This window comes from Anolis carolinensis, chromosome 1 (assembly GCF_035594765.1).
Source record: "Anolis carolinensis isolate JA03-04 chromosome 1, rAnoCar3.1.pri, whole genome shotgun sequence".
Lineage (NCBI taxonomy): Eukaryota > Metazoa > Chordata > Lepidosauria > Squamata > Dactyloidae > Anolis > Anolis carolinensis.
In genome coordinates, this window is record NC_085841.1 from 78,709,153 (window position 1) to 78,732,876 (window position 23,724).

General features: G+C 36.9%; 1 protein-coding gene across 8 annotated transcripts in view; it reads right to left on the reverse strand.

Moving 5' to 3' along the window:
- The window catches only part of adgb (androglobin), a 111,593-nt gene that overhangs the window by 36,985 nt on the left and 50,884 nt on the right, over positions 1–23,724 (reverse strand). For all 8 annotated transcript variants that reach the window (XM_062977689.1, XM_062977688.1, XM_062977671.1 and 5 more), the window contains 7 exons: positions 21,951–22,083; positions 20,624–20,681; positions 13,267–13,435; positions 6,889–6,952; positions 5,090–5,192; positions 3,302–3,443; positions 2,499–2,613 (listed from right to left, as the gene is read on the reverse strand). In XM_062977689.1, coding sequence (XP_062833759.1) covers positions 2,499–2,613; positions 3,302–3,443; positions 5,090–5,192; positions 6,889–6,952; positions 13,267–13,435; positions 20,624–20,681; positions 21,951–22,083 — 784 coding nt within the window. The remainder of the gene's footprint in view (positions 1–2,498; positions 2,614–3,301; positions 3,444–5,089; positions 5,193–6,888; positions 6,953–13,266; positions 13,436–20,623; positions 20,682–21,950; positions 22,084–23,724) is intronic.

A 23,724-nucleotide genomic window follows, 5' to 3' on the forward strand; every position in this document is an offset into this window, starting at 1 on the left:
GCAGTCCAAGGCATTTATACAGGGCCTTCTCGGTGGTGGCTCCTCGGCTGTGGAACTCCCTCCCTAGTGACATCCGGCAGGCTCCATCCCTTCTGGGGTTTAGAAAGAAGCTGAAGACCTGGCTATGTGCGCAAGCGTTTAATGAATGAACTCAGTTAGCGTTGACATGGATTGGATTAAGGCTCTTGCACAAGGTCTGATGGATGACTGGCATATATATTCAGCGTTGCACTGTGTTAAATCTTTTATATGTTGTATTTTAATATGTTATTTAACTATTTTAACTGTTTTATTATTTTATTGTATTATGATATACTGGTAGTGATCCTGGCAGTTGTGTAAGCCGCCCTGAGTCCCCTCGGGGAGAAGGGCGGGGTAGAAATATCGGAAATAAATAATACAGGCTGAAGAGAATGAATTTTAGGGTGAGCTATCTTCCATATATAAATTTATTGCAAGTTCCATTAAAGCTACTGAGCAAAATTCTGCAAAAAGAGCTCCAAACTGCTCATTTTTTGAACTAGTCAATATTTTCGAGCTTCTCCAGCGTGGATCTAACTGCAGAATTAATGCAATTTGATGCCACTTTACCTGTCACAAGTCAATGCTTTCAAACATGGGATCAATTTGATGAGGGCTGAGAAATCTTTGGCAGACGAAGTTAAGGGCCTTATAAAATTACAATATCCATGATTCTACAGTAGTGTGCAGCTGCTTCTGAAATTATCTTCCCATACGATTTGGAGAAGAAAAGGGGTGAGCACTTGCCTTTAGTCTGTACCAATATCAGAGCTAATAACCAAATTTCTAAATTCCTCTTGCAATCAGAATAAGTAAATTTACTTCTTAGCAATATTCTGTCATGCAAATGTATTTCAAATGCTTCCCATATTTAAATAAAACTCTAGAACAGCCCTGTTTTCTTAACGACATTTAATAATTTCATATTCTGGATTTCAGAGCTGCAGTTAATAATTGCATAATTTGACTTCACAGTCTCGCAGGAACTTTCGATTTAAGTAGTAATGTGTACTTTTTAAAACTTTGAACAGAAATCATTTCTTTTACCTTTTCTCCCTTGATAACTAGGCCATTTCAGATGTATTAGTATGAAGAATGGGGAGAATATTATGTCAGCCTTAAACTGTATAAAAAGAATGACTCGGCATATGGTTTCATTCTTCATTGTTTTAAATCTACTTAACCACCATCAAGGAATACAAAAATTATTTGTAGGAATGTACTTCTGGATTAATGTCAACTATCCTCATATCAACTCTGCTGATGGGATTATTTAATTTCTATATTCATATTCTATAGCACAAATTACACTGCTTCAGTTTTAAGGAGCCATTGTTTTGCCTTTTCCCCAGTGAATCTTGTGTTTTTGTAGTTTTCAAATTATCATGGTCAGTCCTTATCCTAAAAAACAACTCATAACACAGCCCAACAACAACAAAATTCTTGGTTATTAGGCTTATTCCTGGGGTTCTTTTGGGTGCTGATTCAGAAAATTGCATGGGAATGACCTCATCAGTTTTGGCTGTATACTGAAAATCCACTCCTAAGTAGGTTGTTTCTAACCAAATGGATTGTTTCTCTCATAAATCCCCTAACCAAATTACTTCAATTAAATAACGTCTAACAACAAGATTTATATTCTGAATTTCAGCATGTAGGCGTGCAACAAACAATATATTTTTTAAAAAAATCTGGGCAGCAACTAAATTTGTACAGTAGAGTCTCGCTTATCCAACCTTCACTTATCTAACATTCTGTATTATCCAACATGGTCTGCCTCCCACCCAGATCCACAGCTGTTTCTCTAGGTAGCAATGCCCAGCAACAACACAAGTGCAGCAACACTCTCAAACAAGTGGCAGACTTGTTGTAAAACATGATGTTTTGGTGCTTAATTTGTAAAATCATAACATAATTTGATGTTTAATAGGCTTTTCCTGCATCCCTCCTTATTATCCAACATTTTCACTTATCCAACATTCCTCCAGCCTGTTTATGTTGGATAAGTGAGACTCTACTGTACTTACAAAAACACAGGTTGAGAATGCTCATTCTTTGTTTTAAAGACTAAGAGTATTATTAATTTTAAAATTGCATAGAGAAATTTAATTCAAAAGAAACGAGAACAGGAATTGTGTCCATTTTCTAAGGCAAATTCTGTCTGTATACTCGGGCTTTTGACACATTAACAATTACTGAGCAATTTGCCACTGTAACATCTAATAATTAAGAATAGTTTACATTTATTTATTTATTTATTTATTTGAAAACAAATACATGGATCAGTATTTATATGCTATGACACTATGTGTACAATAGGTTTTAACAGAATGTATATTCATTCTTTCTCTGTAAGAGTCAAGGAGAATATTGCAACAGAAACACTTTGCTGCACAGTTTTTTTAAAAAAATATTAGCTTTCTAAAGTTAACAGTGATCAAAGGGAAAACAGCTCCAGTTGCTATAGTAGCAAATACCTTTTCAAGACATGGCAGAACAATATCCTCTTCACCAAATACACACGGCACCATACTGCAGACTTGGATATGGTGCCCTATGGGGGAACTTGCAGTGAAGAGCAAAACATGGCGCCTACATTTAAAAATTAAGCACACTAATGAACCAAATAACTCTAACGTCACAGTAATTTTAACTAATCTTTGGTTAGTGCCACTTCCATTTCAAAATATTTAATGCCGTGGTGGGCAACTAATCAAAGTCTGAGGGCCACACATGCTTCTTGGAGGACATTATACTTGCCTGCCCTCACTCTGGTTTAATGTATTTTTACTAAATATTTATACTCAAAAACGCTCTCTAGGGTTTGTGGGATGAGGAATTGTGTGATGGTTTTGGCTTTTACTTGTAAAATGAGAATAATAACAAAGCCTGAGCTTACAGGGGTATTGTTACCATTAAGATAGTAGAGCTCTACTGACAAATAGTGAGTGATGTCAGTAAATTCTAGGAATACTTTCTTGAGAAACAACATAGGATTTTGCTATAAAAGAATGACCTGGGGATATTTTCATTTCTTGTCCACAAAGGTAAACTCTACATAAATACATTTTCAGCCTGTGAATATACATGCAGTAATATAGGAATAATTGGCTAATCTATCTTGCCGGGTTGGTGCTATGAGTTAAGAAGTAATTTATTTATTTACAGTATTTATATTTATATTGTAATGTATACAATATACTTTGAAAAGTTAAAGTGTTAATAGAAAATAGAAATTATTGCTTTAACTATTGAAAAAATGAATTGAAGTTGCATATACCCAGCAGGAAGACATATAACAGCAGCTTTAGAGGCATAGGTATGGATCTTTAAGATTAATTGTCCTGGAGCCAGATTCTTCCACGAATAACTTTCTACTATGAGAAATCCCTTTGGCAAAACGTGGCCTTCTTTCTGTGCAACTGCAATACAAAAACAGCATGAATACAACTCAGTTTTATAACTAAACTGTAATACAGGATGAGTATCCCTTATCTAAAATGCTTGGGATTGTGTTTCGTATTGTTTTGGATTTTGGAGTACATTGCATATTGAATTATGTATTAGTCACCCTCTGCTGTGCAGAACAATTTGATGTTCCGGTTTTTAAAGTAAGTATTATGTTGTTTTTATCTTGTATTGCATTGTTTTTAAATCTCATTGTTTTAGTGGATCGTGTGTATTGTATGCTATGTTGTTGTCATATTCTCATTGTAAGCCGCTCCAAGTCCCCGCGGGGAGATGGTGGCAGGGTATAAATAACGTTATTAAATTAAATTAAATTATCTTAGAGATTGGACACAAATCTAAATACAAAATCCATTTACTATATATATATATATATATATATATATATATATATATATATATATATTCTACATATAGTATGAAAGTAATTTTATACATAATACTTTTAATAATTTTGTGCATGAAACAAATTCTGTGTACACTCAGTCACCAGAAACAAAGATGTCATTATTTCAGTCATCTGTGTAGACAATTCTGGATGTTGGAGCATATCAGATTTCAGTTCTGGATAAGAAATACTTGACCTGTACTGCATTGCTACTTTTGTTTCCTAGTAACATCCACAATAAAAATCTAACATTTTTGATAGTCATTTTGTAACATTCTATCATTGTCTTGGATTTTTAAATTCTAACAGGCTAATATGGCTATAAGCATTAGGCCAATTATCTTTATATTTTTATTTCCCTGACATTTTCATTTAAAAAATCATGAATTTGATCCTCCAGTCATCATTTCTTGCAAGGCCACAACTAATAGCAGAACAGATTTAACTTTTCTGGTCCATTATAAAACATGTTTTTGATAATGGTAAGATTGTTGCCATATATGGAGAGAGCAATGTCAGACATGCAAGTTGGATTTAGAAAAGGAGGAGGCACTGGCGATCATATTGCAAACACTTGTTGGGGAATGGGGCATCCTTAGAATTCCAGAAGAAAACTGACCTATGCTTTACAGATCATGGTAAAGCCCTTTAATTGAATAGATCATTAAACCCTATGGATTACTTTAAAAGAAACATAACATATTATCTTGATTTGTGACCCATACCCTGAATAAGAGGTCACATGAGAAATAGGGAAACAGAATGTTTTTCAGATGCTAAGAGTTTCTACTACTAGATACTACTGGAGAAAGAAACGTCAATAATTTAAGATTTCTATATGGCACCACATTATTAAGCAGAAAACATTAAAGACTTGGAATGTCAATGGATGAAAATTAAGGAACAAAGTAAAAATGATTACAGTTACATAGTAAGATAAACAATGTCAACTGAAGATAAAATAATTTTTAAAACTGCGATGAAAACATGTAAATGTTCAAAATCAGAAGTGGATTCTCACAATTTCTAGTTTTAGGCTATGGTATTTTGTGGCTTCTGGAAGACCTTAGTGATAAAAAGCAAGCATTTGGACAAACAAGGTAGCTATCCCTGCAGTTGCCCATCTGTTTTAATGGATTTTCTCTGTCTTCCTGCATCCTATAGAATCCAATATGATCTATATTAAACTGCTTTTTCTTTATACTATCTTACCTCCCATGTCTCCCCAGTGCACTAATGCAGAAAAATTAACCAGGATATCTGTGGGCTTCAAACTGTCCACACATAAATAATATAACACACGTTCATCCATCATCTGTAAAGGAAAAGAGCACTGACATTTAATTTCTATTGTATCCTGCAGTAGGTAGCCTTTTAATGCATTTGAATTCTACTCCAAGTTCTACAGTTCAGTAGAACATACAATTACAGTAGAGTCTCACTTATCCAACACTTGCTTATCCAACGTTCTGGATTATCCAACGCATTTTTATAGTCAATGTTTTCAATACATCGTGATATTTTGGTGCTAAATTCGTAAATACAATAAGTACTACTGTGATGACTCATGGGTCTTGTAGTCCTGTTCCTAGTACTATTGTGGCAGGCGAAGAGGAAAACATGGAGTTTTCGCCGGTTCAGCAAGAGCCGGAGTCCCTTCACCTGCAGGATGTTGATGCTTGCCCTCAAGAATTCAGCCAAACAGGCCCTGGGCAGAACTCCCCTCCATTTCCCAGGAAGGAATCTTATTCTAGAGAAAGGGGAGTCAGAGAAGCCCAACGGAGGAGTTTACGGATCGCTGCCAAACATCAAGCTGATTAGGCCTGCTTCCCTTGGGAAATTCTAAGGAGTCATACATCTGGACAGAGTTGGGTTTCGCTTCTCGTTCTCTAGGGAAAGAGTTCTGTTGGCGGGAAAACGAGACCCAATATAGGTGTTTGGCGCGAGGGATTCTTTGCGGAGTCAATTGATCACCTTCAGGAGAGAGATCGTGTGTGGACTTCGTAACCCCAGTTCCTTGCTTCCCGGATCAAGCTTCAAGCCTTGCCCTGCCTTGCGGTTTTACCACGGACCCTGCTTCATGCTTCATGTTTTGCCTTGTCTCCAGTCACGGACCTAGTCAAGAATCAAGTTTATTTCCAGCCTTGTTGTCAAGCTTCATTGGACTCTAAGACTCTGTTATTTCCCCACACTATTGCTTGGCAAAGTGTGTGTTTCGGTCAAGTGGATTAAAACTTTGAACTCTAATATCATTTATTGGACAATACATTTTTGGACTATATTTGACCTCATTTGAAAGGTCTGCTTCTGAACTATATTCTTCACTTGTTTTTATTGATTTTATATATTTCTTTAATAAAGATATTAGATAGAGACTGGCCTCTGTGTAAGGTTATTGGTGCCCAGCAGCCAGGGACCTGACAACTACATAGCATTACTGCTTATTGAACTACTTTTTTTTTGGCAAATTTGTTGTATAACATGATGTTTTGGTGCTTAATTTGTAAAATCATAACCTAATTTGATGTTTAATAGGCTTTTCCTTAATCTCTCCTTATTATCCAACATATTCGCTTATCCAACGTTCTGCCGGCCCATTTAGCTTGGATAAGTGAGACTCTACTCTACAAGTGATGGACATGTGACAAGGCATAAATGTTTTGGGCTCAGATACATCATTTGATGGAAAACATTTTGGATCTGAAGATTCATTAAAATATAACTTTTTATTGGGACTGATAGATGATCAGCTAGAAAAAAAATATGAAATAATTTTCCAGTATCTAATTACACATGCCAGACTGTTCTATGTGCAGAAGTGGAAGGGTACGGGTGTCTAATTGCAAGAATATTGGTTGGTTAAACTATATGATCTTGTTTAAATGAACAAACTGACCATTTTGATAAAAAAGAAACCATTAAGTACTTTTCAAACAGATAGATAACCAATAATTGGATATTATTTCTAACATTTACAAACAAATTAATAAAACAGCATACAATTTACTTACCCTAAAATCTGATTTCTGATAGGTGTAGGCATAGGTATTTGGTTTGTGGAAAACATACAGCTTCCTAAGAAAAGCAAACACAATTATTTTAGCATCAATTATATAGCAACCTGTTCCGTGTGCTGTATAACCTTATGCAAAATTATAAGAACAATGAACTTAACATTCACTCAGCTGAATATTAAATTATTTTTGTCATTACCAGTAATAATAGTGGTAACAATGTACTGCATGTCACAAACACAAAATGCAGCATAGCAGATCATAGGAAATGCTCAAGATGTAAGTCAGAATTCTATCCATGAAAACATTCTTCTGTGACTGTGATGATATTCAGCCTAAATTAGTATAAGCATTAACACAAAGAATGACAGAAAAATTCAGTTATCTGCTCATGATAGAAAAACTACAGCAATGACTATTATGCAGCTTACTTACTTAGGTGATCCCTCATAGTTCTAGGATGATGATCTTCCAGTCGTGGGGACTTGAGGGTGAATTCTTAGGTGGCTGAAGAGACCTATTCTTGATCTGCATGTTCTCCCGCAGTGAGGACATCGGTTTCCAGGTGGAAGGCAGTCCTGGTCAGGATTGGCTTGACAGGCCTTCCTCTTGGCACGTTTCTCCCTTAAGCCCTCCATTCGTGCCTCTCCGAACTCCTCAGCACTGCTGGTCACAGCTGACCTCCAATTAGAGTGCTCTAGCGTCAGGGTTTCCCAGTTGTCAGTGTTTATGCCACAGTTTTTAAGGTTGGCTTTAAGCCCATCCTTAAATCTCTTTTCCTGCCCACCAACATTACGTTTCCCATTCTTGAGTTTGGAGTAGAGTAGCTGCTTTGGGAGACGGTGATCGGACATTTGGACAACGTGGCCAGTCCAGCGGAGTTGATGGCGTAGGAGCATCACTTCAATGCTGGTGGTCTTTGCTTCTTCCAGCAAGCTAACATTTGTCCGCCTGTCTTCCCAAGAGATTTGCAGGATTTTTCTGAGGCAACGCTGATGGAAATGCTCCAGGAGTTGAGTGTGATGTCTGTAGACTGTCCACGTTTTGCAGGCGTAGAGCAGGGTTGGGAGGACAATGGCTTTATAAACAAGCACCTTGGTATCTCTACGGATGTCCCGGTCATCAAACACTCTCTGCTTCATGCGGAAAAAAGTTGCACTCGCAGAACTCAGGCGGTGTTGTATTTCAGTGTCCATGTTGACTTTTGTAGAGAGGTGGCTGCCAATGTAGCGGAAATGGTCAATGTTTTCTAATGTTACACCATTAAGCTGTATTCCTGGCATTGCAGAGGGATTGGCTGGTGCCTGTTGGAAGAGCACTTTGGTTTTCTCAATGTTCAACGAGAGGCCGAGCTTCTCGTATGCTTCTGCAAAGGTGTTTAGAGTGGCTTGTAGGTCTTCTTCTGAGTGCGCACAGACTACATTGTCATCGGCATATTGGAGTTCTATAATAGATGTTGTGGTGACCTTGGTTTTGGCTTTCAGTCTGCTGAGGTTAAATAGCTTGCCATCTGTCCAATAGATGATTTCCACTCCAGTAGGAAGTTTCCCATCAACTAGATGAAATATTATAGCGATGAAGATGGAAAATAAGGTAGGGGCAATAACACATCCCTGCTTGACACCTGATTCCACCTTAAATGGGTCACTTTGGGAGCTGTTGCTGTCCAAGACTGTTACCATCATGTCACCATGAAGGAGCCGCAGGATGTTCACAAATTTGTCAGGGCACCCGATTTTTTGGAGGATGGTCCAGAGAGCGCTGCAATTCACTGTGTCAAATGCCTTTGCAAGGTCAATGAATGTCATGTACAGAGGTTGCTTTTGTTCCCTGCATTTTTCTTGCAGCTGTCGTGCAGTGAAGTTCATGTCCACTGTTCCTCTGAGACAGGCAGTTTGCAAGGATTCTTGAGAGGATTTTCCCAGCGGAGGTTAGAAGGGAGATACCGCAATAGTTCCCGCAGTCTTTTCTATCCCCTTTCTTGAAAAGGGTGATGATGGTGGCATCCTGGAAGTCTACTGGGATTTTCTCGGTCACCCACACTTTTTCAACAAAGCCAGTGGACCTGATGGGATCTCTGCTGAAATCTTCAAAGATGGTGGACCTGAGCTGATACAACAACTCCACCAGTGGAGTTGTATCAGCTCAGGTCCACTATCTTTGAAGATTTCAGCAGAGATCCCATCAGGTCCGCTGGCTTTGTTGTTTTTTTGTTGGCTGATGGCATTGCTGACTTCTTCCAAACTAGGCAGTGCTGCAAGCTCATCCCTGGTTTGTTGTTGCGGGATTTGTGAGAGAACCTCTTCGGCCACATTGGAGCTGCGATTCAGCAGGTTCTGGTAGTGCTTTTTCCAACGTAGTGCAATTGATGTTTTGTCCTTCAGAAGTTTGGTTCCATCTGATGAGTGTAGAGGCTGTATGCCATGGTTTCTTGGTCCATTGATGATCTTTGTGGCTTTGAAAAATCCCTGAGCGTCATGGGTATCTGCAAAGTGTTGGATTTCTTCAGCCTTCTTTGTCCACCAGATGTTCTTGAGTTCTCTGGTCCTTCTTTGGACCTCAGCTTTTGCACTGGCATAGATCTTTTTCTTAGCAGCACAGTTGGTGTCTCTCTGCCATGTTTGGAAGGCTTTCCTTTTGTTATCAATTAGCTGTTGGATCTCTTTGTCGTTATCGTCAAACCAGTCTTGATGTTTCTTAGTTTGGTATCCAATGGCTTCTTCGCAGGCTGTGATGATAGAAGTCTTCGGTTTGTTCCAATGTTCCTCAACATTTTCGGGGTGTTCTGTGGGTAGATGAACTTTGAGTGTTGTTTGGAGAAGGGCTCGTTTGGAGGGCTCCTGAAGGGCTTGGGTGTTCATTTTGCACCTTATTTTTCTTCCTCGGAGTCTGCGTTTGGGGGCGATCTTGATAGCCATCGTGGATCGGATTAACCTGTGTTCTGTCCAGCAGTCATCAACACCTGTCATGGTTCTTGTGAGAAGCACATTGCGGCGGTCTCTAGCACGTGTAATTACATAGTCCAAGAGGTGCCAGTGCTTTGACCGGGGGTGCTTCCATGATGTCTTGAGCTTGTTTTTCTGGCGGAAGAGCGTGTTGGTGATGACAAGGTTGTGCTCTCCACATTTGGTGAGAAGCAAGATGCCATTCGAGTTGCTGTTTCCGACCCCGTCTTTTCCTATGATCCCTGGCCACAGGTCGGAGTCCTGTCCAACTCGTGCATTAAAGTCCCCCAGGAGGATGATTCTGTCCTCCTTAGGTATCTCCGATAGGATGGTGTCCAGCTGACAATAAAAACTTTCCTTGTTGTTTTCGTCAGCATCTAGTGTTGGTGCATAGACATATATGATGGTTGCCTGTTGGTTTTTGGCAAGGTTAATTCGGAGGGTTGAGAGTCATTCATTGATGCCAGTGGGTGCTTCAGTCAGGTGCTCCACCAGGTCATTTCTGATAGCAAAGCCAACTCCGTGTATTCTTCACTCTTCTTCAGGCAGTCCCTTCCAGAAGAAGGTGTAGCCTCCTTTTTCTTCCTTCAGCTGTCCCTCTCCTGCTCTCCGGGTCTCCTGAAACTGCTATGTCGATGTTAAAGTGTCCCAGCTCCCTTGCAATGATAGCAGTCCTGTGTTCGGGGCATTCGCTGTCAGTGTTATCCAACAGTGTCCATACGTTCCATGTTTCAAGGTTCGTTTCTCTTTTTTGGCCGCAGAGTGGTGACCCCTCTGGACGCGGCAGTCCAGTCAGGGATAAGAGAGGCAGACTATGTTTAGGACACCTTTTCTAGCCCCTTCCACGTGTGGGGTGAGCAGAGCAGATTCTAAAAAGGGCTGCTCAGTCATGGATACAGCTGCCGAACTACTCAACTGCCTCGGTCTTTGAGGTAGAGCAACTGAGTCCATATCCACTGCCCATGTGCCAGTCTGTGACTAGGGGCTTCCAGATTTCACAATCCTGCCCCCGTCGCCACTCGCTGATCACCATGGGACTTTTGTAGTTTTGTTTTTATTTTTCTTGGAAGACGCCTGTGCGTAATTTTTTTAATGTGTGGAGGTCGGTAAATAGCCGGACAACACACAGTCTTCACAGAGTGAGGTTCCAGCAGTGGTGTGATTAACATGACGAGAGTGGCTTCTCAGTCTGTTGCAGCCTTCTTCCACCTTCACAGCCGTTGTGACATATACCATGTTGTCTTCTGCCTGCTCCGCCATTGAGGTCTTAGTGTCTTAGGATTGTTCTTGGTCTGGCTCCTCCTCTGTGACCACTCCTGGGAGTGCATGACTCCAGTGGTTGTGCCTGCAGGTTCATTGGAACAGGCAAGCCCCCTCACCACAGCATGGTGACAATTCATCGAGGGGGCTGTACAGCATAGGCATACCCAATGCACTAATTTCACTTTACTCTGAGTTTTATAATTTGCCATTATTTGCTTGGCCTAAAATATTAAATCCCTCCTTAGGTATGTAGGTCTGAATATGGATACGATATTTCGCTTTCCTAATTTTCAGTCTTTTCCTTCTAGACTTCCTTCTCCTTCTTCTGCAGTTGTATTTGTTTCTACTCTTTTTAAAACCTTTTTTTATTCACTCTTTTAACTTTACCCTAATTTCATGTTGGCTGATAGTAGAGATGGAAAAAGTACCGTATTTACTTAAGTCTAATGCACACTTTTTAAAGCATTATGGTACATTACCAATAACTCAACTGAAGCTTTTGAGAGCATTTCCCACTATGATGGATCTGAAGAATTTGAGGCTGGACTGTTCTAGAGTTGAGGTGGAAGGGAAAGCAGAGACTCTGTTTCCCTTCTTCTCCTCTCCCTCCCACCACCTCCTTAGATTTAGCTGCTGTAGTTGCTGAAACTTCTTCCATGAAGTCAGCATTTGAAGAGGCTCAGAAGCTTGGGGGGGAGCAGAAAGAGACAGAAAGATGGAGGAAAGAGAAAGAAAGGGGAGGAAAGGTGAGACGGATTGCTGTATGGTGAGCTCTTAATATAGGATGCAGAAAGAGGATGCTGACAAGGATAAGGATCTCTGCAATGAGAGGGGTGATAACCAGTGAGGTGGCTGAGAGAGGGAATGGGATTGTTGTGAAGTGTTTTGGCAAATTTCTGTTATGTCAAAAATGGCATCAAAGACAGCAAGTGAGCGAGATGGAAGTGGAGCCATGGTGTGTGAAGCACCGAGAAAGAGAGAGTGCGCATTTTTTGGTTTCAGGGTTTTGATAGTTGAGGTGTGCATTAGAGTCAATTATGGGTTTGACTTGAGTAAATAAGGTATTAGACACTATTCATTTCCTGCCATAAAAAATCCCAGAAAGCACCAGTTATGAATAATAATAAAATTGTGAGTATTTAGTACAATTTTGTGCATTCTGTACAGATCTACACAAGTGTTTTAGGAAATATGTGGGGTTTTCAATTGGTTTTCTGGAAAAAAAAATCACTTTTCTTTATTATTTATTTATTTACGGCATTTGTACCCTGCCTTTCTCCACCCCGAAGGGGACTCAAGGCGGCTTTACACATAAGCAGCCATTTGATGCCTTAAAAATGTATAATTATAAGAAACATTTAAAAATAGAATGATAAAATACATTAAAACGATTAAAATATATAAAACAATATAATCACAATTAATCCCATAATCTATAAATAGTCTGGGCCATTCCAATAGTCTATTACACATCATTTCATGTCTATCTATTACACAAGTTCTCAAAAGGCTTGGTCACAAAGCTACGTTTTCACTTTCTTATGGAAGGTCACAGGGAGGGGGATGATCTAATATCATTTGAGACAACTGTGTGTATTTTTGTGCAAGACTGCTGTTTTCTATCCAACACTGTTTGACAATTTTATGCAATAAAATCTTCTAATAAAGATCAAAACTAACTGCTCTGAGAATATCTAGATTTTGAGAAGTTTTTAATCTGATAAAGGTCAACCTCCTTTATGAAATTTAATGGGGGACCACTGTTAGTTTACTCATAACTTCCCCATGTATTTCCAGCACTGAGAATGAAATTTAACTAAAACACATACGTGTCTTTTATGGTCATAATATAAAGGTATAAAGGAAGAGGTCTGTAGAAAATACTAGCATTGGTTTATAGGAAAATCTGATAAATTATCCAAACATGTTGCGAGTATGTATGGAAAGTAACATTATTACTTTTTATGTGGTTGGATTCTGATTATTCAAGTCCCACAAGTCTCACTGAAATCAATGGGAATTATATTAGTCACAGTTGATAATTTACACTGCTTACAGTTTGGGATCAATGTGTAACTAACTTACAGCAACAATGCTATTGCTTAGTATAATCTGGTACGACATAACTTTTCCAGAAATGTTCCAACAATAGTAAAACCCATCTTACTGAAAAGAAACACAGAAGTCTTCATAGTCCATCCATATTTCTTTGGAAATTGGATTCTTTTCTGCCTCAATTTCTTCTGAAGTTTTGTTTACTATTTGGGTGCTTAAAGCAGCATCAGTTGATTCAAGTAACTGAGCAGCTTCACTGCTCATTTTTTCAGTTGATTCACCTGCATAGAAAAAAGTGAAAGTTTCCTCAAAACTATTCTGAGGATGGCATAGAGATGATACCGAACTAATGAATTTGTAAAACACCATCAACAAACTGTTCCTCTTAATATATACAAAAACAAAGTAATAGATATCTCCAGAACTTCACACATATACATGTACAGTAGAGTCTCACTTATCCAAGCCTCGCTTATCCAAGCTTCTGGATTATCCAAACCATTTTTGTAGTCAATGTTTTCAATATATCATGATATTTTGGTGCTAAATTAGTAAATACAGTAATTACAACATAACATTACTGCGTATTGAACTACCTTTTCTGTTAAATTTGTTGTATAACATGATGTTTTGGTGCTTAATTTGTAAAATCATAACCTAATTTGATGTTTAATAGGCTTTTCCTCAATCCCTCCTTATTATCCAAGATATTCGCTTATCCAAGCTTCTGCTGGCCCATTCATCTTGGATAAGTGAGACTCTACTGTACTAACATTAAAATACAGAATTCTCAAAAATATGTCCTCCACCCCTCCAGTACTCAATAAGAATTGAGCCAAACTAGTTCCTCTATTCTTGCATTAAACAGTAACTTAAACCTACAGAGGTTGTTGGATTATAATTCTCAACATTCCTCACCACTGGCTGATTGTGAGAGCAAATGGAAGTTGTCCAACAATATCTGGATCAATACAAGTTTTGAACATTGTGGATTTATTGAAATTAAGGTGGAGAAATTCCTGTGAACATTTGAGTCTATTCACAAAAATTTGCATAAATGAAAAGCTGCAGACTCTATTTTTATCTCTAGAGGTCTCTCTAGGGCAACATTAAAGAATACTGAGACCACACCAGCAGCTTCCTGATCTCAACTATTTCTGAATAGAAAAGCTAGAGACTGTAGTGTCAATGCTAATAGCACACATTTCTCACCCCTTTCCCACATTTGTTTTTAAGAAATTGCCTCCTCTAAGTGTACCTCATTGAGGTTCTTCATGTATTATGCATTTTGACAAGATATGCATTAAAATTCTATATTTGCAAAGAAAATAAATAGTGCATGTTAGTAAAATAGAACATTAATGTAGAAATATAATTCACTTTTAAGTAAATATATTGCCATAGAAATTGCTATTAAGCTGTAATTGTAAAAGGAAAAATCCAGGACAGCAAAAATGAAGCTATGGTGGATTGGGAAGGAGGCATTAATAAATGGTGTGCGTGTTTCAGCAAAGATTCAGTTATTTATGTTTGTTCTCGGATATACATTATCTAGCTTGATTTTTAGTGTAAATTCTTTGTTGTGGTTTACAATAATACTGCAATATTGTAATTACTTTAATCTGTGTTACTATTATTAAATCCAGTCTCCAGACAGCAAAATCCATACAGAAGAGAATAATTTACCTCTATTTCCTGCTATATGGGTATTTTGACCTTGTTGTAGATTGAACTATATTAAAGCATATGTGCTTAGAAGACTACAGCTATCACTGAAACACAGAAATAGCTGTTTTACACATCTAAAGGACAAAAAGCTGGCTGTGCAACTGTCATGGTCATTGCTCTCTTTTTGTATTACAGAGGCATAATGCAAGTGAGAAATCAACATAAAGACAGCAGTAATATGTAATAACACTTCATAGTTCAGAAATGCATGTCAGTACAAAATCTTTCTGAGGTCTCTAAACTTCCAAAGCTATTAATGCCTGCAATCATGACTTGTAAAAGAGGCAAAGTAGGTCTAAGTATTCAGTTCCTATATACAGTAGAGTCTCACTTATCCAAGCCTCGCTTATCCAAGCCTCTGGATTATCCAAGCCATTTTTGTAGTCAATGTTTTCAATACATCATGATATTTTGGTGCTAAATTTGTAAATACAGTAATTCCTACATACCATTACTGCATATTGAACTACTTTTTCTGTCAAATTTGTTGTATAACATGATGTTTTGGTGCTTAATTTGTAAAATCATAACCTAATTTGATGTTTAATAGGCTTTTCCTTAATCCCTCTTTATTATCCAAGATATTCGCTTATCCAAGCTTCTGCTGGCCTGTTTAGCTTGGATAAGTGACACTCTACTGTATATTTATATACACATGTCTGGACTGTATTTTTCAAAAATAATTTTCTCCTTCTTCTTCTAATCTTCCAGTCTTATTTATGTCTTTCATTCCAACATAAGGCTTTCCCACCATCACCTTTACTACACTGAAATGGCTCAAAAAACAGGTCTTCTCAGGTCAAATAGTTGGTTGCCATGGAAGTAATGGACATTTATGCAATTTATTCGTATTTTCCCTCTCCTATGTCTTGAAAACTGTAGTTATTTGATTTCTGTGCTTCTTATACTATAGAGTCTCACTTATCCAACACTCGCTTATCCAATGTTCTGGATTATCCAATGCATTTTTGTAGTCAATGTTTTCAATACATCATGATATTTTGGTGCTAAATTTGTAAATACAGTAATTCCTACATACCATTACTGCATATTGAACTACTTTTTCTGTCAAATTTGTTGTATAACATGATGTTTTGGTGCTTAATTTGTAAAATCATAACCTAATTTGATGTTTAATGGGCTTTTCCTTAATACCTCCTTATTATCCAACATATTCGCTTATCCAACATTCTGCCGGCCCGTTTATGTTGGATAAGTGAGACTCTACTGTATTAATTTTTTTCATGTAATTACCCTTTTTTGTACCATTGATCACCATGTTTTAGATGTTATTTTATTGATCTATGACACAATAGTTTTTTTCTTTTCTGGAAAAGGTGAGGGTATGTTTTAAAATAAGAATAAGCAGCAACAGCAACAGTAGACTGGGACAAAGAATTGTGAGAAACTGTATAATAGAATGTTAATATCTGAACAGAAAATTAAATCAGAAATATGTTTGGAGGAATATGAAGGGTTTTTTTGTGGGGATGGGCAGAAAGTTTGGATAAGTAAAAAACATATTCATATGTTGTCTATCCCATGAAGATGAATTCAAAATGGGAGGTGATGTCACAGTCCTCCCCCAAAATCTGTAAAAATTAATGTGCCCATTGTTTCAGCTTGACAGCTCTTAAAATATTTATGAAACTTTAGTGGACTGAAGTCAAATAATTAATTGTTCTACTTTCTGTTCTTATAAAATAAGCTAAAGGTCAACTTTCAAACTTATCATTTAGGTGATATATATTCCTTTTTGGAACACAGGTAGCCAGTGCCATTGATATCAAGCAGAATGTTCAGATAATTTATTTGCATAATATTAAAAATATTTCAAAAATGGGACAAGTCATTTAAATGTATACAATCTTAAAGACTGAAAAGCAGTACTATGCATTATGTAGCCGCTGCTTGTAATGCTTTCTCCTTTCACACACACTCACATATTATTTTCATTCTATTAATGAATCATATATAATTGAAAATATAGATGAATAAAGCTGTTCACAATTTTATTTTTAGTCTCAATTAATTATTTTATTAATATTTCTATTCCTTATCATTTTAAGAATAATTATTATACTATCTTTTCACTCTCCATTTATGAATTTAATTCACATTGGCAGCCCCAACTTTTATACACGGTTTTAAAAAGTATTTTTATCTGAAAAAGATTTACAATAAAGCCTTTAGTCTGTACATATCTCCTGCTGAAGTTAGGAACAGGTTAAATATCAACAGAGGGACAAAGCAAAGCAAAAGCCCAGAGACTCCAGAAAGATCTTCCACCAGATTAGATAGATTTGAGGGGTCTCACAGATTCCAGCAGACTCTAGCACACAGGCAGACTCCAGAAGATTCCTCAAACAAGAACAGCATAAATCTCCAAAGCCATCTCCATCTAGGGTCTGCTTGCCTGCTTTATTTGGACTTTTGTTCATATCAGATTGAGAGAATATCCATGTGTGTGTTAGTCTGAAGCCACTTTAAGCTTAGCTGTACCACTCATCATCTCCTTAGATTTTGTCAGGAGTGGAATTTTGGGTACCTGACTTTCCTTTGAAAAGCAGCTTATACTGCGCACTGTTCTGTTGTGTTTCTACTGCTATCTTTTTATGTCTTCTTAACAAAGAAAACTATTATTTTGCATTAAAACCTGCTTGCCCTTGATCGGAATTCCTTTTCCTTCTTTGAGTCACTTTGAATTATTTTTTTAAATGTTTAACCTGAAGGCCTCTTCAGACACTTTAGTGCCTCCCCCGCCCCAAACCAGTAAACACAGATATTGCTCTTATCAGTGGACTCTTTGCATTTCCAAATACCAGTTCAAAACCAGATCTAATTATTTTGTTGACTAAAAACACCTGTTAATTTCAAAAAATTTCCCGTAAATAAATGAGTACATTATGCAAACCCATTATTTCACTTTTCAACCCTTTATGATTATTTATACTCTGACATTTTATATTAAGCTGAAGTTACAGCAAAGCCTTTTGACACAGCACCAGTTCCTGATTTCGTGTGATGTTATACAATTTGACAAAGAAACCATTAGGTCAAAATGCATTACAAAAGAAACTATGAGACTATATTCTTCATAAATACAATATTGGAAAATAATATGTTGTAACAACAGTAAGGCATGCCAATGTGAGCAGGTACTCAAATATGAATAACTCACAAAGTGCATAAATCCAGGAAAGCACAGTATATTATATACCATAAGCCATGAATAAACTATTTGGATGATTCTAAATGGAAATGTATTTATGAGTGAACGCTTAAGCATATACCAAATTGTTGGTGTAAGCGTTTTAAGGAATGATCTCAGTCTACTGAAACTTGGCCAAGGGATATTAATAGAAGGTTAGAATATTAAATAGGAGGCTGTCTTAGCTATAGTTTCATTATTTTTATCATGCTTGATTCCAAATGTGCTGATTTCAGCCAATTGTTTCTTCCCATACAAGGGCCATCACCTTCTTGGCTGGTGTAGGGTATAAAGCAGGGAGACACAGGGACAAGAACACCCATTCTTTAACTTGAAGAAGGCATAAAGAACTTGGGTGAGAGGCAAAGTCATAGTAGTACCCACCTACAGTAAGAATGTGGTTGAGTGTATTGAGGTCATCTCCAAAGTCCTAGGATGTGCGACAGGTGAAAGTTGAGGGCTGTAATTGTTATGGCTGACCGGTTGCGCTGGTATTCTACTATTTGTTGTACAGATGTGTGCTTGTCTTATTTGTATATGGGCCTGAGTGAATTTCAAGGGAAGGGGGAAGAATGGGATGCCAGGGAGACAGAGGTATGCTACTAGGGGTTGGCTGGATGGTCAATGGAAAGGAAGGATACAAAATTCAACCCAATCTCATGTTTTGATATTTCCCTATCTTTCAAGATATAGGCTGCCCTGTTAGCTCACTATATAATCTCTTGGGGGTGCTGCTGCTGAATATCAGGTAGTACACAATATAACAAGGAGCTCCAGGTGGCGCAGCAGGTTAAACTTCTGAGCTGCTCAACTTGTGAACCAAAAGGTTGGCTGTTCAAATCTGGGGAGTGGGGTGAGCTCCCGCTGTTAGCCCCACCTTCTGCCAACCTAGCCGTTCGAAAACATGCAAATGTGAGTAGATCAATAGGTACAGTTCCAGTGGAAAGATAACGGCGTTCCATGCAGCCGTGCCAGCCACATGACCTTGGAGGTGTCTACAGAAAACATCAGCTGTTTGGCTTAGAAGCATCAGCTGTTTGGCTTAGAACCAACCCCCAGAGGCGAACACGGGGAAAACCTTCACCTTTACTTTTACTCAGTACAACTATTTTCCATGGCATGATTGTGGGCAAAAGGGCTGACATGACATATGTTATAGAGACATGGTTAGTTGGACTTGGGCAGAGTGGATTTAAATAGTTTTAAAGTATTTTTAGGCTACCCTTTTTAGTTGCTGGTTTAGTACAGCTTTAATTTTTTTAAAATAATGTTTATTGTTTTAAGCTGTAACAATTAATTTCATTCTATATTGCCTGACAACCTGACATAATAAGACGCTAATACTGACAGTGAACAATCATTCTAAAAGGTTAAAGGAACAATCCACAAGAGGTGGATTGTTCCTTTAGTGGCCGGAGGTATAGAATTTTAAAATAGATAATGAAATATGTGTAATTTTATGCCTATTTATATTTATGTAATTTGGGTTTTATATAATGTGTTGATTTATTGTCCATTTGTTGGGTTGTGGGTGAGAGTTTTGCATTATGTAGTTGTGTTCTTTTGTGCGCAGTTTTCAGTCCTATTCATGCTAGTTGATTGAGGCAGGAGTCCAAGTTCCAATGATTGTCCATCTGTTGACTCCTTTCCCATCCTCATCAGTTTTGTTACATAGACTTGATCAAGAATAATGTAATATACTCACAGATTCAGAATGTTATGTTTAGAATATAATGGAAAGAATAATGTCAAAAGAAAGAAAACAATTCTCTCGCGTATTAAAATAAGGATGGATTATTCCTTCAGTCTTCCTCAAATGACCAATCTTAGTGCGTATCAACTTCTCATCGTCAGTATGGCAGAAGGAGCTATCAATAACCAGTGTGGTGCCACAAACCTCACAACTCAAAGGTAGGAGTAGCTGCTGTTGCCCAGTAACATTAAAAACATTTTTAAAAACCCTTTAATTATGGTTGCTATAGATATGATAGAACATACCCGCACCTGTTGAGGCCTGTGAATAATAATAGCATAAACAAATACAACTCTTTAACCATCTTTAAATCATTAACTTCTGTGCTCTGAAACCCAATGCTTTAGGATGAAAATATTTTTAAAATGTTAACTGTAATTTGTTGTATGATTTTGTATCAATTACCTTTGAGTACTTATTTATTTTACTACAATTTCCAGTGTAATGTGAATGGACCACTGTTTCCCCATTTCTCTTCTTCTGGCACATCCTGTATGTTCCACTAATTTACTCTGAGTGTAGCATGTTTTGAAAGAACAAAGGAGTCACTCCTGCTTGCAGATGAACATGGGTGGATTTCCTATATCACCATTATTTCAAACTGTTTTAAATTATTTTCCTTTGTTTGTTGTTTTTACACCACTTATTTTTAATTTTGCATTGTAACCCATCTTGAGACTAGATAAAAAGTAAAATTCTATTAGAAAATAAACAAAATGAATCAACAAAGTAATTTTATATTATCCATCCAGAGAACACATATTTCACAACCATTACCTTTAGTGGATCCTTCAGCAGCATGTTGTGGAACTAAATTGGAAAGTAATGTAGATTCCTACAGAGGGAAAAAGTATTGTTTAGAACATTGTTGATATAATAATAGGAAACAAAAATGGTTATTAAACGTTTAGTCTTTCCTCAGATATGGTCTTTCCTGTCTTTTTAACTAATGCTGCTTCTCAGAGCTTTATTTTAAAAATACAGAGCTTTATTTTAAAAAATACATAGTAGACATTTATATAGTCCTAACCTACTAACCAGAGCTCCACAACACTTACCCTCTTCTTTATTCTCCCTTTTACTTTGTGTGAATTTTTAAAAATCCTTAATATTTTTTTTTCAAGAAATACATAATAATCAAGCCTTTACAACTTCTGATTAACAAAGTTAAAAGGAATCCTGCATGACACCATTCCTAGTTTTGCAGCTTAACTAGGTCTCCAAAAACAAAGGCAGTGACAAGCTACAACTGCTGAAGTATCGTATATACTCGAGTATAAGCCTACCCGAATATAAGCTGAGGCACCTAATTTTACCACAAAAAAACTGGGAAAACATTGACTCCAGTATAAGCCGAGGGTGGTAAATGTCAGAAATAAAAATAGATACCAATAAAATTACATTAATTGAAGCATCAGTAGGTTAAATGTTTTTGAATATTTACATAAAGCTCAAATTTAAGACAAGACAGTCCAACTCTGATCAAATCATTATTGTCATCTTCTTCAATGTAAATGTGCTCATGTATCCTTTTAATAATAATAGAGTAAAATAATACATGTAATAATAATAATAATAAATACAGGAAACTAATACAAGTAATAATAAATAGAGTAAAATAATAAATGCAATAATAATATCAGAGTGAAATAATAAATGTATTAATAATAATAAAAATAGAGTAAAATAAATGTAATAGTAGCAACAATAATAGAAAAAAATAATAAATATAATAATAGAGAAAAATAATAAATGTACCATATATTCTCGAGTATAAGCTGACCCAAATATAAGCCAACCAGAACCCTCACCCAAGTATAAGCTGAGGGGGGCTTTTTCAGTCTTAAAAAAAGGACTGAAAAACTAGGCTTATACTCGAGTATATACAGTACATCACTGTTGGGTTTCATCAAATTTGGTGATTTGCGACAAATGACTTGTTACAGAGCAAATCCATTATAAAGCATTTTATGAAAGGTCATTATCACTATAAACTGGTGTTTTCAAATTCATTCAAATGCAAAGAGCTTAGAAATATTTTTAGATGATTCTACAGGAATTAAGAATCAAGAAGTTTCCTTAAAGTACAAAATAAAACCTTAACCTGGGAATTATCTTCTGTACTCATAGGATTTGAATCTCCATACATTTCATTTACATTTTCATCACTTTCTGTGACAGTAGGGAGGTTGGATGTTGGAAGTGATCCCCTTTTGAAGGTAGATGGTGGGAAATGGCTAAATAAAACACAAGCATATCAATATCCATTTCTAAAAATTAAAAAGTGTTCAGTCCTCAGTAGCTTTTTCTTGAGGTTTCTTTTCACATTTTTATTGCATTTTTTGTGAGCTTAGGTCAGTGGTCCTCAACCTGTGCGTCCCAAGGTGTTTTGGCCTAAAACTCCCAGTTTACCAGCTGTTAGGGTTTCTGGGAGTTGAAGGCCAAAACATCCCACAGGTTGAGAACCACTGGCTTAGATGAGGAAGACATCATTGTGCCTACTCCCAGCAACACTATTTTCACCTGAAACTCCCTTGATATCTAGGGAAGCATCTCTTTTTTCCCCCTTGGGGACATTTAAAATAGTTTTCTGATGACCTGAGTGAACAAGGAAGGGACAATGAGACTTATTTCTTATCTTTATATATAAAATTAATGCTTTACTTCTGCACTGTCACTTCTTACTATTCACTTGACCCTATTGTTGGCTTTCCCACACTCAACATTCTGTGTCATTTATAATGGGGTCTTGCAGGGTTGGGGGAAGTCCACAACTACTGCACTTTATCACACTCCACTCTTATTGAGTGAACTCTGTAATGAGATCGTTAATTCCCTCTTGTAGAGTCTGCTGAATTTTACCTTACAGTTTGTATATTATGTTCAGACTCTAATGTTCTAATGTTTGATGTTGATGTTTTGTGCTGGTTTGTATGTTTATACTATTTTACCTGTTTTACATTGGTTTAATTATGCAGTATTTTATTGTATGTTGAAACTGGGCTTGTCCCCATGTGAGCCGCCCCGAGTCCCCTCTGGAGAGATGGGAGCGGGATATAAAAATAAAGTTGTTGCTGTTGTTGGTGGTGTTGTTGTTATTATTAAACTTAGGGTTTTTTTTCTTTTTGATATCTGCTATGCTTTGGGTGATATTAAGTCTGCTCAAATGTCTCTCTTATTCATGGTATGGCTTTGGTTCAAGCTCAACCACAGGAAAACTCATATAGTATTAGAATATTTGACAGTGTCTAGCATAGAGTAATTGTATTCCAGTAATAGTGTTAAATACAATAAAAATAGACCCTACTGAGAAATAGTTTCATAATCCTCTGTGTCAAAGGGATAATTAAATTGACTTCAGAAATGACGTTCCATTATGTTTCCAATGTACTCCCTTGCATTCGGATGAGATACCAATCAATACTAAAAAGTATTTTGGCAAGTTCATTCTGAAAATGAATTATCCTTCAGAAAAATGAAATGTCACACAATGTTACATTAAACAAGTAACTATTGTTGAAGGGCAACTTCTCACAGAAAACTAAGTTGTTTCAAAAATGTAAGTAGACAATATTAGGGCATTCTGCAAAAGTACACAAATAAAACTGGAAGCATAACAATGAACCAAAATTTCTGCAGGATTTTGTTCTCTTTAGACATTTAGAAAGTTTTATATCTCTCAGTCTGATCCTGACATCCATAATGGGATTTAAGTTACTACAATACAATTAACCCGTATAATTCTATGTCTGTCCTTTTGCATTTGTCATACTTTAAATCTAAGGAAGCCATTGTTACTGTGAGATGTGAAACAAAATGTAAAAGGCAATGTAAGACAGAACTATACATTTTACTGGGGACTAGGACCAGAGAAGTTT